This window comes from Nicrophorus vespilloides, unplaced genomic scaffold (genome assembly GCF_001412225.1).
Source record: "Nicrophorus vespilloides isolate i.1.1-1 unplaced genomic scaffold, Nicve_v1.0, whole genome shotgun sequence".
NCBI classification, from domain to species: Eukaryota; Metazoa; Arthropoda; class Insecta; order Coleoptera; family Silphidae; genus Nicrophorus; species Nicrophorus vespilloides.
Genome location: NW_017096892.1, coordinates 3,551 through 23,291, shown reverse-complemented (window position 1 = coordinate 23,291; position 19,741 = coordinate 3,551). Strand labels below are relative to the sequence as shown.

General features: G+C 36.9%; 1 protein-coding gene across 5 annotated transcripts; it reads right to left on the bottom strand.

Annotated features, from left to right (window-relative positions):
* Positions 1-2,857: 2,857 nt before the first annotated feature.
* Positions 2,858-18,338, bottom strand: LOC108558400 (myelin transcription factor 1). 5 transcript variants are annotated; one of them, XM_017915304.1, is made up of 14 exons: positions 18,037-18,330; positions 14,963-16,041; positions 13,511-13,583; positions 13,336-13,376; positions 11,728-12,535; positions 11,434-11,614; positions 10,803-10,948; positions 10,051-10,304; positions 9,751-9,988; positions 6,040-6,234; positions 5,817-5,879; positions 5,309-5,577; positions 4,568-4,740; positions 2,858-4,315 (listed from the first exon to the last, which is right to left on the bottom strand). In XM_017915304.1, the coding sequence occupies exons 1-14, from the start codon at positions 18,060-18,062 to the stop codon at positions 4,010-4,012; spliced, it is 3,852 nt and encodes a 1,283-aa protein (XP_017770793.1). In that variant the 5' UTR covers positions 18,063-18,330; the 3' UTR covers positions 2,858-4,009. The 5 variants fall into 5 exon arrangements, with proteins under 5 accessions (XP_017770793.1, XP_017770794.1, XP_017770796.1 ...); XM_017915305.1 differs by having other exon boundaries at positions 10,051-10,301; XM_017915307.1 differs by having other exon boundaries at positions 10,051-10,172.
* Between the last annotated feature and the right edge of the window lie 1,403 nt (positions 18,339-19,741).

Below are 19,741 nucleotides of genomic sequence, written 5' to 3'. Positions count from 1 at the left end.
AAGCAATTACGTCGATTTGCAAGAGCTGTAAAATTTCAATACCATTTTCGTCCTCGATTACGACAAACAGTTGCAGAATTACATCAAGTATATAAAGCAGTTTCATATACTCCTCGATGAATTTGATAAGGAAATCCGTTTCGTTCTTCTTCCGAAAACCGATGTAATACGGAAGAGTTATGGTAGTCACGATCACTGTTATAACAATGATGGTGTTCCAGCAGACCAAGAACACAGAGGAAGCTTGAAAAACCCAAGGGAATTTAGTCCTATAAAACACCTCATCTTCACGACTTTTCTCAATGAAATCCTAAAACAACTAATAAAACGAAAGAAGCAACCAATAATGAACTATACCATACATCACTTAAATTGTATAATTTATGACTCCTGATGTTACTACTTTTTATCTGATACTTCTTGTTATCTGCCCTATAAGTTAATTCAATGAAGAATCAAATTAAACTTCTGTTATTAAACGTACGATTGCTCTCTGAACTTGTTCTTGGCCCATTCAAGTTGTCTCTAAAATGAACGAAAGATTCAAAATTTATTGAATATAATTAAGTTTAAAAATTGAACTTTGGCATTGAAATGCATTATTTGCGATTGCTTCATCTTCCTAAATTTCGCTGCAACATTCCACACGTCTTTCTTCCTTATACTGTATATGACGCAATAAGAGGAAGCGATTACTTGGACCGGATTCTTCGTGTTGCATATGATATTGATCTCTCCTATGCACGTGCCTACACCTAAAGTTAACAAAGGGCTTTCTAAATCTTCCGGCGACAAAATCTGTATAGTTCCTCTGGTAATGAACATAATCATGTCTCTATCCATATGTTGAGTTAAAATTATTTCTCCTGCCGCATATATACATGTCTGCGCCAATTGGGACAAACCTCGTTTGAATCCAGTATGCAGATTTTGAAAAATGCTAGGCTACAATATTATCAATTGTGTTTAAATATAAATACGCATTTCAGAAGTACCATTGTTAGAATGTTCCAGTATTTATCCACTAAAATCCTCGATTGTATAGATAATGGTAATGATCTGAAGAGCTTTGATGAAGACGTTGCGTTCTCTTTAGCCCAAAACACCATATAGTAACGTTTAATGCGTACCTTGATTCTCTTAGGTACTCTGAAATCCTCCTGTAATAACCATAAATTAGTAAATTTATCTTTTTTTTTAAACAGTCATACCAAGGTCTTATTTATCAACTTCAGGTTATTATAGAAAGTCGCTTTGATGCGATAGGTTTCGATCTGTATCGATGTGCAAGATCCCAGAAATATCCCATCCAAAAGAAACATACCAAGCCACATCAGTATAATCAACAGAAAGGCTTCACTGTCGTTCTTCAAAGAAGCGCCATACAATCTTTAAAAATCCATTAGTCTTGAAACTAACTACTTAAATCGAATTACCCTAAATTGCTGCTGGCTGCTAAAACGTTTAAGAGTAGAAAAGTGTAGTTGGTGGTTTCGTTTGGTGTCTCTGAAATAATGGTATAAACGAAATTCTCCAGCCAAGTGTCTTGAGTGCTTCTTAAAGAAATCTTAAAAAGAACAAAATTTAATAATTATTAGGGATAGATATTAAAATTGGATTACATCAAACATTTGAACTGTAGCAGCAGCTATATGAATTGCATAGCACATAACCAAAGCAAATTTCATAACATTATAAAATATATTATGCTTCCCTGGTGTTATCGACAATAATCCTATAATTTTTTTTTATAACTCAGGGTTACGGTTTTCTCAAAAAACTTACGAAAAACTATGATCAGTTTGATGAGGCGAAACATTTCGAAATAGTAAATTGCGTAACTTCCATATTGACGACTCTCGTAGAGAATAATCGAAATCGTCTGGCAAATGATATCGATAACAATGATGGCTGTTTTTTTTTTTTGGAAATGTTAATTATTTTGTTTTTTTTTTTTACTTATAAATCTTATTTACTCCAACTCCTTGGTTTCACAGGTCTTCTGGCACCTATCTTCTTGTACAGGCGATGGAAAACTGATGAACATATTTCTATGAAAATGGTACTGTAGCAACAGATTTTCAGCATCAGCTTTACGGTTTTGTTAAAATCTTCACCGTGAAAAACTATCTGGAAATTAAAAAGTTATAAACTATAAGAATTAATTGAAGTTGAATGTTGTTTCAAAACCTTATGCGTTTGCCGAAAAAGCAGTACCAAATTTGCTATGGTTATTGCAAACATGAAAGGTGGTTCCATGTATAGAAAGATGTACCATTCTATTATATCTGGAACTGACGTCAGTTTCGCATATGAAGCCTAGGTTTGTAAAATTTTGTTAATATAATAATTATATAATATTGTTAGGTTTACCTCGGATTCTTCCTGCTCTTCCACTTCTTCCACGTAGGCCACATGCTTTGTGGCCGGTCTTATCGGCTGATTTTTCCACCTTTTAATGAAATAATCAACAATCTTTTGCATCTCTTAAATTTGTTATTTCGTAATTGAGCGACGTCAACTGTTTATGAAAAAATAATTCACTTGATTCGCCTACTTATTTTATTTCATTTGTAGGTGAAATTTTGATTAGAAATGTGTGGAAAATGAAATAGTGGACTTATAGGTCATTCATTTATTTATAATAACAACACATGTATGTTAACATATATACTTTATGTGTAAACAAATAATACTTTCAGAAATATAAATCAAAAGATAATCATCAATAATAATAATAATAATACACTATAACTTTTGTTTTCTTTCATATTTATATATATATAATTTACTTATTATGTACATATATTATCATAAATAACGAAGAAATTATAGTTTGTAAGACAAAATCATTAATAAATAAAACAAATGAAACGCAACCGATCATCTTCATTTCGAAAAAACACTGATTTCGCTTAATTCCTTAAGATTTGCTTTTTTTTTAAATTTATTTTTTTAGTTATGAACACTTCGTGAGAGAAAGAGAGACACTCCGCCTTTACATTTAAATTGCACAAATTTTGAGATTTTCTTCTTCTTCTTCTTTACATAAACAACACTAGTATCGATATTAATATAAGTAGCAGACTATACAAGTACTAGGTGTACATAATCACAGGTCTAAATCAGAAATTAACGAAATCATAGGGTAAACGTAAGGCGAAATAAAGAATATCTTGGTTTTCTTAAATCTTTTCTCGGTCCCAGCACAATCGAAATAAACATGATTAATAGTACAACGAAGGGATACGAGCTAAGTAAAAAATAAACTTAATTTTGTACAAGATATACAAATTGGATGGATGGGGGATGGGAGGGTTGTTCCTTGCTTACAAACGAATCTGCTTTGTTCTCTTTTTTTTTTTGCTTCCGAATCGGATCGTATAAGAATGTACAATGATTATTAATAAAATTGAGCTATATACAGATACAATTTACACATTTTCACCTAAACATATCTACAAATTACTTATTTATCATCTTCCTCCGTAATGAATCATCATCATCATCATACAATGCTTACTTTTCTTATCCCAAATTCCTTCCTTTACCACCTTAGAAAGGAATTCTATTTTATTTACATTTGATCACAATTTAATATTACGTACAAATTTTATATTAAAAAATCTAGTTGTTTGTTTTTTAATATATATTTCTTTTTTTTTTGGATTTCCTCTTTGGTTTATCGCGTGTTCCGGATCCAAAACAATTGTTGCCTTTGCATACATCATAATCATTCAATTCGTTTTCCTGCTAATAAAACATAAACATAGGAAAAAAATTAAATATTATTTGTTTTTTATATAATTCAAATTGTAAGGATCGCTGTTATCCTAGAATAGATGTTTTATGTAGTCATGATGTATGCAACCAAACATACACCATGGTTACCCGGATACGGATGTTTCTGGAATTTAGGTTTCCTCATCTTGTTTTTTTTGGTAAACGGAATATTTCTTCCTAAACCTAATTCGGCTTCGACACTTGCTCCTATTAGTTTTCTGTATGCTTAGATGGGCGTGGGTAGAACAGTAAAATCTTGCAGCGCACATTTAACAGTTTCGTATAGGGGTCTATTCTCCTCGTTGCAATAGGTTTCTGGGGTGCAGAGAGTCTGTAATTTGGTGAGGTAAGAGTCGAAATTTTCCTGCCCGATCTTCTCGGGGGTGGGAACGGCGCCGACTGGACCGACGCCGCCTCCACCAGTCGCACCCCCAGGTATCCTCACGTGTTCGAGCAACGTGATCACGTTATTCCTCAGACTCTCATAATACTCGTTCAGATTGTTGTTTCGTTGCGAGATCACTTGGTTTTCCTGAAGTACGAAGAAATTGTTTGTGTTTTTATTGCATTTCGCCGAATATGTTGGGAAAACGCTGCGATGGAAAACAATATGAAACTATATGTTAGGTGTGCGATTTGGTTCCCAGACAGTTAGGTAACCAGAGGAATCGAACATTATTGCTAAAATAACTCAAAACAGAAGTTCCAAAAGCAAAAGCTAACATGTAATATCATATGTGCATCGTGGATGGGATTAGGAGGTTTGTTGTTGGGGGATACTCACTTTTTCTCCTTGGTTAAGGTGGTTTTCCATGGCATTAATATCGGATTTCAAGCGCAACATTTGCGATTCCACACGTGCATTCTCGCGTTGCAACTCGGATATTTCCGCCTCCAGACTCATCAGGTCTTCTCCGCCTGGACCGGTGGTAGTTGCACCCCCGGAACTGTCCATGCCTAGAACAAAGGAAACGCCGTTTAGTCCAAATACTCGGCGTCCCAAAAGGGAACACATATCAGGTGTGTTCGCTTCTTTGGTGTTTAATTACTTTTCAATTATTCTGTTCTCTCTCATTGCTCTCGTCAGGTTTCTCGCCGGTCGGTAGGTTTAGCGACAAAAACCAATTTCGAATATTTGTATGTACACATATAGTTTTCTTTTTGAGTTTTGCGTTTGCATTATATCATTTTTTTTTTCTTATATTATTTGCCCTATTTTATCTCTTTTTTTTTTTTTGAAAATATAGTATATCTCCATATCACAGTAACTTTTAACTTTGTGGGTTTACAATTAGTTTCTAATAATACATTATATCTGAAATACAAATATTTTAGAATGCGCGTCCTTGAGTATATATATTAAATATATAACATACAAATAAATGAATGAAAAGAATAAATAAAATAGGAAATCATAAGTTTTAAACAAATTAAAAATAAAAAAACCAACAAACGTGAAATAATAAAGAAAACTACAGAAATAATAAGAAAGCAAATTTTGAGATAGTCTGGTGATGTGACATACCTGTATATCCCTTCGCGTAGAACGGAATTTCTTCAGAATATTTGGCTTTTTTGACTGTCTGTCCGGCGATAGGACAGCCGCTCAACGAGCGGTGTGTCAGGAATGATCCGTTAATATGTCCGGTCCCGTCACATCCGGGTGTCGGACAGTTGACACCCTCAAACTTGAGGGCGGTGGCGGCGGCCACAGCCGCCTTATGCTGCTCAACGCTGCCGCCACTTTCTAACACCCTCATTTTGTTCCTGTTCGCAATCGGACATCCGGACGCGCTGCACAACAATAGAAGAACAAGTTAAATCGGCAACTTGCGACTAAGAACTACAAGCTACATTATTTCAAAATAACGCCATGCACGCACACAGAAATGCACACACACACATCGCTCAAGTAATGACGATGATTGTAAATGTTTGCATGTTTTGATTTAATTATATGCTTATTATATGTTTGCTTTGCTAATTATTTTTTGCTTTGTTTTAGTGGGGGGGTTTTGGTAGATTCAATTTACCTTCGATGTGACAAAAATTTGCCAGTTGCGTGTCCCGAACCATCGCAGCCCGGAATCGGGCATCTAGAGTAGGCGTGGAAAAAAAGTTGAAGCTTGTTAGAGTTTTCCACACATTGCAGTAACCCCCCGGGGTTGTAGATGTATTGTTGTTGATTTTGACTCAAGTTGGTCGGTTAAAGTACCTTAGGATAAGAAGATGAAGATGGGAGTTTTTTTTAATTACCTAAGTGGCTCGGAGTCCTGGCCATCCCTGGGTTTGCTCTTCGGTTTGTTGGCTCTGGGGCAGCCGGAGAGACTCCGGTGCGAAGAGTAGTTTCCGGTAACGTGGCCGGAACCATCGCATCCAGGTGTCGGGCATTTCAGCTCCTGCGAATGCGCTTGGATCTGGGAGCGATCCGAACGTGGACATCCCGACAAACTGTTCATAATTGACAAAAGCAAACAAAGTAAATTAACAAAGAGCTTAGAATTTGCAGAGCGAAGTTTTCATGGAACTTTTAAAAGTTTTACTTAAAGATTACGCAATATCAGCTAATATTCTTAGTTAATTGTTTGTAAAGTTTCAAAAGTTTGTGGTCACTTTGCGAACGTTTACGCGCACCTTCTGTGCATATCATCATAGTTGCCAGAAGCATGATCCATACCGACACAGCAAACGGAGGGTTACTGAATCAACTCTTTGCCATCGCTGTTTCCCCTTGTACAGAGGGGATGCAAATTGATATGCCGTCAAACCCGAGGCCGCTCTTAACTATATCATCGGAGAGCGACCATTGCTCCCTACTTCGTTAACACACGAGCATTCATCACCGATCGATAAGTTTTCAAAGAAGTGCAAGATCAATGGTTGAAACTACAAGAACAATTGACCACTTCGATTTGCCACACATCCCTTTATGTAACTTAACCTCAATCAACTGCTAACGTTCACCCTACGTCTACCATCCATCCCAAGAGTCCGAATTCCACTCAGCATCCCCTTTTCTGTACTTCTTTCCCGCCATTATGCAATTTGCGTTGCCTACAATTTAGAAAACTTTCTAATCCACATTCAGTATTTGTTAAATAAAACAAAAACCTTTAAAAAACAATTTGCATACACAACGCAACAGGAGTTAAAACAAGTATTATTTTATAACCTACTACTACATCTCGTTTAACTGCAGACCCAATAAACTTCTCCATAAAAACTTTATACTTTTATTAACAGACTAAACTCTATTGATTTTCCTCTCCAGACTCAATTTGTATATTTACTCAACATTTTACAACCGTAAATATTTATATAATTTGGATCCGAAAAACTTCATTTCTTCCTCAAGAGAAATATTTATTAGTTTACATGAAACATATAAGTGAGGTTATGATTATATTTCAATAATTATACAGAAGTTTCTATTAAATATACTTATATAATATTTGATGGATCCAATGTTAGCTTATTTAATAATGTAATGTCCTAACTTAATATTAATTACATTAAAATCGAGTTTCTTTGTTCTTGAAGTCAACTTGACTTCCTTTAATGATCTAAAATTAGTAAATCATTATTTTGAAGATATTTACTGTTAAGTAAATGGTCTTTATTATTTTCTATGAAGTTAAAAAGTGACTTTATTAAAAACTCAATTTAGTTGTTGTAAAACTTTTGACGTTAAAGTTTTGAAATGTTTTTTTTGTTTCTTGTAATAAGTAATTAGCGATGAAATTGAACGTTAATTAGGTCAAAAATTAATTGAACTATGAGGAACCGCATTTTGTACAGACTACAAGTACATAGGTGCTGTAATTAAAACGGTTTTCCTAACGAAACGTAATTGCCAGTTAATTTGGTTGCATACAGTTAAATAATACACACAACTTTGAAACTTGTATACTGTGTTTATTATTAAATTCTCTATTAACCATAGACGCTCATCATTGCACTTTAATTGATGTGGATGGGCTCTGATTAAGCGTAGCACAAATTATGTAAAGATAGTTGAATGCAGCTTTTTACCTATACTCATCGGTTTCATCATCGTAATCTTCCGGAGACGAGGAATCCGAGTCTCTTCCGTACATCCTCCGAACGTAGTCACAAAACTTTCCAAAAACTTGAGTGAAACTAATGTACCGACAGCAACTGAACTGAAGACTGTTCGCAAATGCGTGTACCTCCAAACTACTTGGAGGAAGTAAGCGCGCGCCTCTCGTTTATTTTTAGTCAATGCTGACACAAACAGTGGTAATGTTATGCGTGCATTCGTACGTATGACTCGGTACGTTGTTCCATGTTTGTAATAATCGTGGTATCATGGTTTCAAGGCCAAGATAAAAAGAACGAACGTCGTGTGTATGCGCGCTCGTTTGTTTCGGAACTGATAAATCCACGTGACTCACTGGCCAGACTAGATTTTTCGCTGATACATCTTTTGTTATTTCTCTCTCTTCGCGTCAATTTCGGAATACATTCCAAGAAACTCCTGGAAGGTAGAAAAAGGAGTAGTTGAGCAAACCGCAGCTGCCGATTGGCCAGATTCCATCGGAGGTCACCTCCCATAAACTACTGGATACCTCTATTTTAGCTTTACCATCTGCTTTGTGAAAGTCTTCAACGAACACTTTAACTTCAGTTATTTTCCATCAACATCACTCACTTACAATATTTGCTGATTTGCAATAATTGTTTTGTTCAATACAATTCAATATTGTTGTGAAAATTTTAGTAAACAACTAACAGAAATGATTCACCAAACAACTTCTTTTCACACGCAAATATTAATTTATTCACCCTAATTTTTCAGGTATAAACTGTTCCATCGACGCCAAATATTTGAAAATAACTTTTAACATTATTCTAAATTGAAACTGAAAACTTTAAAACAAGTTTCAAGTACTTTAAAACGTACTTTTAAACATTTACACGTTATTGTAATTTTCAAATTTCCATTAGGTGTAAGTTTGGTTGCCTACCACAAACTTTATAGAAATTATTATTTACTTTATACTTCTCGTTTCTTGAATAAAAATCAAAATACAAACTATTGAAAATGATAATAAAAATATTATATAACAATAATTATAATTACACCTCTTAAACAACTACAAATACTCTCAAACAAACTAAAATTGGGTTGCCTATTCATATAATCAATAGTCTGTAAATTATTTAGAAATCTTCATAATTTTTTTTTCTTACCATATTAACAAATTAATCAATATAAATATACAATTAATTAAGAAAATAAATAATAAATGATATTGTTGTTTATCTCAATTTTTTTTTTCTTGACAAACAAATGCTCGATTTTTAATTAGTTTAATTAAGTATAACAAGATTGATTGTGTAGTGATAAATGTCTAATATTTCCTTCACTAGTAATTTATGATTAATGAATTAAATTTCCAAATCGTAATCAATCATTAAAGATGATTATTATGAACATATACAGATTGACTCACAGTCTATTAACTATTACTATTAACTATTAATTAACTCTGTTTTAATGTTATATAATCGACAGTTAAGTAATGTATTGCTGTGTATTTTTTGATAAATAAAGAGTTCTAGTAAAACTAGAGTAACATGGCTTAATTTGTCCTTGTATACTTTAATTTTAAAATCATGTAATATATGATTTTACTATTACTATTTGAGAGTGAGAATGATCGAAAAAGTAAGTTGGATCTATATTGCTTGGAATGTTGAGGGAGAAGTAGGTATTATTTAAGTGTCGAGGGCGGCGGCGATGATGTAACGCACAGGTAGATTCATTGACGAGCGTAACGCGATTTGAATGTGCTTGTTTGGTCAATAACCGCTTTATCCGTTATTTATGTAAGGGGTAGAGGTAGAATGTGAGCCAGAATATAAGATTAAGCGAATACCATGAAATGAATGAATGAGCGCAGTGATTTGTCAGGGAAATATGTGGTTCGATTGCAATCTTACCCTGTGTCCTTGTTAGGTGGTTTGTCGTGCTGTGCGATGGAATGCTGAGGGGGCGGCATTGAGTAGCAGGGTCCAGGAGAATATCCTCCAGGTGGAACAGGATAACCGGTGGTGACGGCGCTCGGATATCCTCCGGCGCAGGAGTATCCCGTTGTGTATGGAGTGTACGGATTTGTTGGGTAGTCAGCGCTGACGGTTGTCATCCCATAGCCAGGATGAGGACTCATTGGTCCGTAAGCTGTCGGAGAGATTGATCGGTCAGCTCTGCTCGTCGAAGGTGGCGGCTGCTCTCTCTCTTACCTGAGGTGTCCCGGTACGCGTCCATGTAATGCGAGGCTCCGCTGTCCGGCGTGGACTCCCTGCTGTATCCTGATCCTGGGGCGAGGACGGGTCCTGCGAACGTCGCCACGGGTCGGACGCCGCTAAAATTAACGGGTTCGTTAGCGGTTGAGAAATCGACGGGTTCCGTTTGTTCTTCGCGGCGGACGCCTACGAAAGCAGGTGGTACCGGTATAGGTACCCCCCCGTCTCCGTACTGGGGACTCGCATCACTGCTGGAGGAGAAAAAACAATGCTCTTTTACCGGACCAAAGCTTCCCTAGTTTTATTTATTTTTAAGTAATCATTATACGATCTTCATTGATCAGCAAGTAATCATCGTTTACAAATAAATATAACAATAGTCAGTGTTCAATCAAGTCCGGTAATGCACTAATCGTTCTACCTAATCCGTTAATCATACAGCATCGCCATTCTCTAATTACCAAAACAGAAGAAACGTACAAATACATTGCTTTTACAATTATTCCAACAATTATTATCGGAAAATGGTAAATAAGCTTGTTTTTACTTCAATAAAGAACCAGCATCTAGGCCACAACTAGTAAAATCTACTGTATTTGTACCTTTGAAGAGTTTGGAGGCATAGAGAGGCAGCGTTGTCTGCATGTATATATTCATAAAGCACATATGTATACACGCACTCGCAGAAGTATGTATGTATGTATATAGTATTTGGTATTCATGAATAATAAATTGGAGCTGTGACCGACCTGTGGGAAAGCCTGCTAACGCTGAGGTCCAGGGTCTGGCCTTGCGGACTGGGGACCTGGGGGCTTGCAGACAGGTGAGGGCTCGCGGCGGCTTGCGGACTGCCCCCGACTCGCTGACCACCGTAATGTGGGGAGCTGTACGCCACCTGAAACACAATTATCATATCAACTCATTACTGCGGCTTTACTTATTCAAAAGGGATTCCCTCTCTACCCCCAAACCAACCATTCATCCTCGCATCCCCCCTGCACACGATCCCATTTACACACATTCACTTCGTCCGCTCGCACGCAAAACAACCACCCTCATCCCCCCACACACACAGCAAAACCAAACATACACACAGCGTGCATGCTGATCCCTGCAATTTTAATTATCCATGATTTACTTAATTGTCCCGGCTTATCCATTTACGAAATAAGAATCTTAATTGAATTTGTATATTTTTTCTGTTCATATTTAAACAATTCTGAGATTATCAAATTAAGAGAGAATTTGATTTTATTATTGTTTGAAATCTATTCTTTTATTGTTTCCTTGGAATTTGATTGTAATTAAGTGGTTTTAATTATAAAGGGTGTTATGAAAGGTTATTGTTTTTTAGATGATGGTCTATAAAGAATATCAAACCTGTGGACTTGTGGTGGTGATGCTGGATGTTGATAGATCAATAACGGAGCCCCCGGGGGACGTGTGGGGTCCGGCGCCCTTCATCTGTGCCTGTGCTGTTGTTACGCATTTTACCGATAGGTTTATTGCCGAAAAGCCCACAGGTACATGTCCCGTGGTTGTATCGTACTGGTACATGGGCCTGGAAAACAGAATGGGGGAAGAGACACAAGCAGATATTAGTCTCGATGTTGACCAAGGGAATAAACAACAAAAGAACTCATAAAACTCAAGTATTTTCATCGAAAAATATACCTTGGATATAGTGGCACGGAACTCTCGACGTCTGCTTCGGTTTTCATCATACCGGCAGCAGGATTCGGTCCTCCGATCTGCGAGTCCGGTTGGTACCTGGGCTCCTGTTGATCTTCGATGCTCCCGTATCCGTACATCCCTTGCTGCGCTGCCCTTGGCGCTATGAGGGATTGCTGTAGGTTGCATTGATTTGCTGAATCGTACCTTTCGAAGGCCGTCGAAGTGCCCGGATCGTAGGGCCTGTGACTGGATGAATTAACATCGTAGCTCCGGCCGGTCAGCTCATTGGAGTAGGTAACCACAGGACGTGCTATTCCGCTACCAATGGCATCGCTCATGTCGGTGTAGGAGCGCACCGAATGCTCTGATCGATACATATCTTCCGATTGGTACGGCGACCTGTGGCGAGAGTCCTCCACGTATCCCGGCTGCTGTCCGACGTGCTGCGCTATAATCGGATGATGCTGCAGATGGTGATGACCTCTGGAGCTCATCGTCTCCACGCTGGACATCGAAGAGGAATTCGAGTCCTGGTTAATGTAATCCCCGTAATTTCTCACGTTCGGCGAAGAACGATTTGACTCCGTCTTCGGTACAAGAAGATCGCCGCGACTGCTTACCCCGCAACTCTCACCCTTAGAAACTTTACCGTCAGGCTTTAAATGGTTCTTGCTGTAGTAATCGAAATCTTTGCTTTCCGCGTCTTGATTTGTGCTGGAAACCGAACCGTAACCTATCAAGTAAGTCGGTTTAACATCGTCTTTGCTGCTATCGTAGCTGGTGGTGTAATCCTCCTGGCAGGACATCACTGCGGACAAAACAAAATCACTTTTAACAAAACATATCTTAATAATAATTCCGGATATAAGCAAGAGCGTTTCCGAGATCCTTACCATATGGGTTGACCATATGGTCGTGGCTCGGCGATTTGCTGGGTCGCTGTTGCAACCCGCTTTGGTACCTGTGCTCCCGCGCCGCCTGCTTATTTGCTGCGGCTATGGGACAACCGGAAAGACTTCTGTGCGAATTCCGGTTGGAACTCACGTGACCTCTGCCGTTACAACCGGGCGTCGGACATTTCAGAATTGTCTCGTGCATCGCCAAGACTGCGCAGCACCACAGAATCAAAAATAATCATTGAGTATAAAGTCAATCAAAGGTATAAAGAAACATCAAAGTATAAATAAGATACAGTTAAATTGATCAATCAAATCCATTCGGCCGGGTAGAGAGAAAACAAGTTAATATATTACGTTTTCATCGTTTTTATACTCAATGCATATATTTGATTCTGCTGCGTACAAACTATACAGATACTACTAAAATAATGCGGGACTAAATAAAATAAACAATTTAACTAAAACATAAACAAAATAGCTCTCTACCCCGCAAAACGTCTAAAGCTTCCATACTTTATGCATCATACATAGAGTACAGAATCAAGAAAGGCAAAAGTGTTTCAGAGTTTTCTTTCGAACGAAAGGAAATCGACATATTAGAAAAAAATACTTTTACTTTTCTTGTATGATAATTAAAATAAAATAAAAGCGAAACGGGGTGGATCAAATGTAATAATGCTTATGTTAAGTTAATTTAGTGAAGACTTACTTTCTGGAGTAACTTTATCCTTTCTCGGACATCCAGACAGACTGAATAGAGAAACGAATAGATTAAACACCTTTTGCGAATTGAATTTGTGGTGAGATGATGTTGGATAGATAGCTAATGGAGTAAGGGATGGATGGAGTTGGTTAAGGTGGAAGATATCGAGGAGGCGTCTTACCTTCGGTGATGCGAATATAATCCGGTCACGTGGCCCTGACCATTACAACCTGGAGTCGGACATTTGCTCCCTTCTGCAAACAGAGTTAATTCGTCGGAATTAATTAATCGTCCTTCGGTTCCCTTTCGGCTATCGCTCAATTTACAGATTTCAGAATACTAAGTTCATCGCAAAATCATAGACATTTTCAAAGAAAATTTCATTTTAATAATTTATAAAAAAATTAGTATATATTGTGTGATTAAATTTTAATGATTTTAAAATTTACTTTCAGTAATCTTGTTTATACATATCTACTTTTACTATGATTTGGAAATCAAGTCGTTCAATTTGCAATAGAAATGTTATTACATATTTGAAATTTGTTGCTGGTAATAAGATTCGTAATATTGTATAAAAGTGTTATCATTTATGATTAAAGAAAACATGTAATCATTTCGATTTTCGAATATATGAAATAAATAAATAAGTATTATGACAAGTTATTGATTAACCTGAATATAATCAAAAGTAAAAAATGGTGGGTGTATTACGTAGTTGTTTTCTTTCTCTTTTTTTAGCTGACGAAGCTTAAAGTCTGCTTTGGGTGGAGGTGCCGGGTATATAAATATGTACGTGTGGAGCGAAGGGGCAAATAAATAAATGTATAACTTTTTTTTTCATCTATATATTATATTTACTGTAGTATGTACGTATGCATGTACATAATGTAGGTAGGTGTGAGTGTGTATGTGTTCGAGGGGCGGCGGTGGCGGCGGGATGGATGAGAGAGCGAAGGAGGTCTTTCGGGCGGCGGTGGGGGGTTGGTCTGCACACACATACACATATATACATATATAATATTTTTTTTGCTCCTCTTCGTCGGAGGTCCGCGCCTGCCCCCCAGACCTCTATCTATGTACATGTGAACGCGTAAGAATATAAGTATTTCTTGATGCGGACGGAACTCCGCCCCCGGCGATCCTGGCCTATCCGCGCACGAACGGGTGGAGACTCGCGAGAAAAATCTTTTTTGGAAAAAAGAAACCGCAGCCCCTGAATGGGAGACTGGTGCGCGGGTGCGCCGATATAGTCGGTCACCGCACCTGCGGACTAGGACTCTTCGGATCCTGGAAGTCCACCCCCCAAAACGCGAAACACACCACCCGCCCCCCACTCACACATATACACGTACTAGCAGATAGAGAGAGAGAGAAGTATAGCCACCCCCAAGAGCCGCCGCCTCCAACGAAAAAACCAACCCCACTCCTCGAGCCCTACTTTCTTCTTTTACTTGTTTTTTTCACATTTTTATCCTGAGAACCACCCCCCGCCCACTACACACACCCAAGCACCGCGCATAACGGCTCAATCCCAATGACGAAATGAAAAAATGTTTCACGTAACGTTAAATAAAATGCGTTAATTTTAAGAAAATCATAATAGTAGTAGTAGTAAGTAAATAGGACTCACCGCCACGATTTAGGCTGTTCGGTGATAGAGTTCCTGGTAGGACTTTGGTGGTTGGTATCGGGTCTTTGGCGCTGGGCACCGCAGGTACCGTCGGAGCGTCCCTCGCCGCCTCCTGCAGAGCGCTGGCCGCCCTTGAAGCCACCCCCGCTGGCTGCAATATCGTGTACTGTTTATTCGCAGTGCCCTCCGGTGATTTAATGCTCGAAGGGGCTGCGGCCGAAGTGGTAATAACTGGATCTTCAGTTGGTTTCAGCTGCTGTAACTTAGGCTTCTCCTCTTGCTGCTGCTGCGTTCCAGGATAACCCACAAACGTGGCTTCCGCCGGATAAGGTCCCAGCACACCAGATTTACTTTGCGGTGGTCGAAACGCGGAAGTGCTCGAAAACGGCGACGACGTCGTCACGCTTGGCCTCAGGAACGGCTGGTACTCCTCCTTCTTCTTCTCATCCTGATCTTCTCTGAGCGATTCCGACATATCTATTTCCAACTCGTTGGAGGAATCGTCCACCAGCTCGTTGAAATCCGGTGGTTCGTACTGGTCCTTAATCCTCTGCTTCGATTTGCTGCTATCGCAATCGGAATCGTCGTCGCCCTCCTGCTTAATCTTGATCCTCTTCAACCCCATCTCGTCTTCAACCTGCGGATCTCTCAACGTGATAATATCCTTCAAAGAGCAGGTATTATCGTTGCTGCTGGTCGTCGACGAAGTCGGCGAATATTTAACGCTCGCCTTCTTCTCGTCAAACAGATTCTCGAAAGCCGGATTCTCCTCCTGCTTATTATAAGCCCTGCTCCCAGGCCAACTCCCGGACAACGTCTTCAGCGCTGCTTCCGTCTCCCTGATCAGATTCTCATCTGCTACATTTTCATCTAGCTTCAAGCTCTTCTTCGCCGAAGGACTACTCAGCGTACCAACTGGAAGTACTCGCTTCTTCTGCGGCAGCATCAGCTGCGACTCCTCCACCTTTTTTCGTCGCTTGTCGTCCTTCAACTCGATGTACGTTTTCGTTGACATGCTCGGCGGATTATCGTCCAGTTTACGCTTCTTCACTTGCGCGAATCCAAAATTTCGACTTGATCTATAAAAGAGCACAAAATAAAACATAGTATGATCTGAACCTGGCTGGGATTCGTTTTGATCGAAATCACTACTTCGAGTGTGGAGTGGTTCAAGAGTTAGGGTGGATTTAGTGCCGGCTCGTTTCGTAGATGCGGGGGCGGCGGCAGTTTAGGATGTTCGTATATGTATGTATGTATGTGTGTGTGTTTAAGTCGAAAATTTTGGCCGGGCCGAAGAAGAAAGTGTGATGTTCTAAAGTTAAAGCGCTCCCGGATTAAACGCATTATCCTGGGATACTTTAGCTATCTGTAGTGCACAGGAATTGCGGGGGATTTCGCCCGAATCATTCGCACGAGTTCGTATTTCGTCCGAAAACTGGATCTCCCTCCGGTTACACAAACCGCGATACTTTCAACTTACATTAAGAAGATAACAGCTTTAACGCGAAGAATTATCTAGGTGGAATCGATGTACTTCCTTCCTACATTCACTCTAAATCTACTTTAATAAGGACATTGTTGCTCTTTTCATTCTGCCAAAGAAAGACTTATCTTCTTTTGATATATTTAATGGAGCAAACTTTTATATCCTCAATTCATTATATCACAATAAAAGCTATATTATACAAAAACATGATTCTATAGCCTTTTTAATTATTATATACATTTTATTTAATAAACTCATCAAATTTTCAATATCAAATATATTTTAACAACTAATATATTTTATTACATTTATTAGTTTTTTATACGTAAATATAACAAAGTTATTAACGTTTGCACACAAAAATTGTTACAACTATATTTTCAAATTAAATATTAAATTTGACCCAACTCGCAATACATCATTATTTTTTTTTATATTGAGTTCAATTAATATTAATAAATAATAATTTTACTTTAGGTAGAAACTAATTATTTTTCTAGGAAATAAATATATACATTTTTTTTTAATGATTCTATGAAAATAACTAGTGAATTTAGGTAAACTGCAACGATATTTTAAATGCGCTTCGCACTACCCCCAAATAAGTTTAACGCACAGTTCAGCAAGAAACCTGCTTCGAAACGCGGCGATTTTTCGCGTCGGCCAATGTTCAGGTACAAAATTCATCATTAAACTATCACCAAAATAAAATATCGCACGCTTCTGATTATGTATTTCATAACTATATTAATTTCAGCTTTCATTTATGGAGTTTTAGTAATATTTAAGTTCTTAATACAAATATTTAAATACAATTAATATTATTGTTATTATATTAATATCTACTAAACTTTGTATAATATTATTTTGTATATAACTCTTATATAATTATATTTTCTTAACTATATAATATATAGAAGTTATATAAAGATAAAATATCAAATTTTATATGTAGTCAAATTCTATAACTTTTCGATAATTTAAATTTTTACCTCTATTTTTTGAAATTATTTGTTATGATTTTCAGTATAAAAATTTCTTTCTATCGTAATTATTTTGTTATCAAAATAAAAAAGAATTATATAACAGAATATGCAATTATTGACCAAATTAGTAAGATTCATTTCAAACTATTATTTAGAATTATTTTGAATAAAATTCTATTGCAATGCAATAAAGAATCAAATATTTACAGTATTTTAAAGGATTCAAAAAATGTTAAATTGCAGACATCAATTCAATATATAAAATACAAAGTTTAATATTTATTGAAATATGATCACTGAAACAAAAAAAATCTTATAGAATAAATTCCTGTTAAATATAATATAATTATATATTATTAGCAAATTTCAAGTAAACGTTTTTATAGTTCCAATTGGATTGATGATTGTAAGTGTTTCATTTGTTAGTAGTTCTGTTTGTTAGTAGTTTTATTATATTAAAGGCAAATTAGTAAAAAAAATATTTATATTTAAGAAACACTTGTGGTTGAATGTTAAATATTTCTAATCTTATATAAGTTGTTCTTATATGGATTTTAACAGTAATAAAAATATATTTTTGTATTAGAAATATGAGTTTTTACCTTGTCTGTAGTGCAGTCTCTAACATGTTTTAAAACAGTGAAACACTTAACGTCAAGTTTCTGTTGGTCATTTGAACTAAGTCACACTGTGCTAAACCAACAGAGAACAAACTGTCTTTTCATGCTCGTCGCAAGGAAACTTTTCTTCGGAAATCAGTTAACACTTTGCAAAGAAGTTTTTTTCGATGTTTTTTTTGTAGGTATATGTGTGTGTATATTTTGTATATATATGTATGTATATTATATATATAAACGTGTGCGTTCGCGACGGCGTTCGAAACGCGACTGGGGCGTCGTGCGTAGGCAACACGCGCAGCAGTGCAACTGCAGCGTCGAGGACTTGGAAGGATAACGGGACCCTATCCTGCTGCGCGCGTAAGGATGCAAGCAGGAACGCGCGCGCAAACTTTCCGAAATGCAACCCCCCTTTTCTGGAAAGGACGAGCGCGCGCGTTCCTACATCTACATGTACACGCACGCACACCCTCTCATCTGCGAGGATGTGAGTGTGTGCTGCCCCCGCGTGCGGCTACGGCCTCGGCTGAACCTTCCCCTCGCGATAGGCACCGCTTCCAAGGACCTCCAGTTCTTCGACTGCCCTCATGTTTTAGAACCTAATGCAGATTCCTCCAGCATTGCCTGTGCCTCATGTTTGTCTCTCTTTTCTAACAGTATGTGTGTATCCAATTCGTATACACGTACGATCTTATTGATATGTGCATGTGTGTGTGTGTGTGTGTGCGTGTGTTCGACTGAGTGTACTGACTGATATATAAATTAGAAGGGTGAGATCAAGAAGGGGGAAGCTTGTTCCCTCTTCCTACTGCCTCCTGTTTATTCTTCCTTTTTTCCTCTCTATCCTGCTGTTGGATTTCAATCAGACCCCCGCATTCCTAGCTAGCCTACATACACAGATGCTCCATGATTAAATTTCTTTGCATCAAACACATCTCATAGTTTATCATTTATTTTTGTATTTCAATTCACATTAATTCTGTAGTTTTTTTTTGTTATACTTTGAAATAAAAGTTTTTACTTTACTTTCAACATAAAAGTTATTAATACTGTAGTTTCTGTTAGTATCAAATTATATATACTTAGATTTACAAGTTTCAAAAGTAGTTTTTGTAATACTTAGATCATTTAGATATTCAAGTTTTAGAAATTTAAATTTACTCTATAATTTGCCTCACAAAGCAACAATAAATCAAAAATTTTACATTCATATGCAAACAATATAGTAAAAAGCTGTATAATTACATTAAATTACTACTTATATTATAGATCTGTTAGTATCAAATCCATTATATATACTTAGATGTACAAATTTCAAAAGTAATTTTAACTGTAGTTTTTGTAATATTTAGATCATTTAGATATACTTAAGTCTACAAGTTTTAGAAATTTAAATTTATTGTATAATTTGCCTCACAAAGCAACAATAAATCAAAAATTTTACATTCATATGCATACAATATAGTAAAAAGCTGTATAATTACATTAAATTACTACTTATATTATAGATCTGTTAGTATCAAATCCAATATATATTCTTAGATGTACAAATTTCAAAAGTAATTTTAACTGTAGTTTTTGTAATATTTAGATCATTTAGATATACTTAAGTCTACAAGTTTTAGAAATTTAAATTTACTATATAATTTGCCTCACAAAGCAACAATAAATCACAAATTTTACATTCATA

Bases quoted from the DNA above. Each gene is read 5' to 3' on its own strand.
- LOC108558400 (XM_017915304.1), bottom strand. From the start codon at position 18,062: ATGTTAGAGACTGCACTACAGACAAG. The intron at 13,584-14,962 runs GTGAGTCCTATT...CTCTGTTTGCAG, and splicing joins GAACAGCCTAAATCGTGGCG to AAGGGAGCAAATGTCCGACT. The intron at 11,615-11,727 runs GTATATTTTTCG...TCTGTTTTCCAG, and splicing joins TCCGTGCCACTATATCCAAG to GCCCATGTACCAGTACGATA.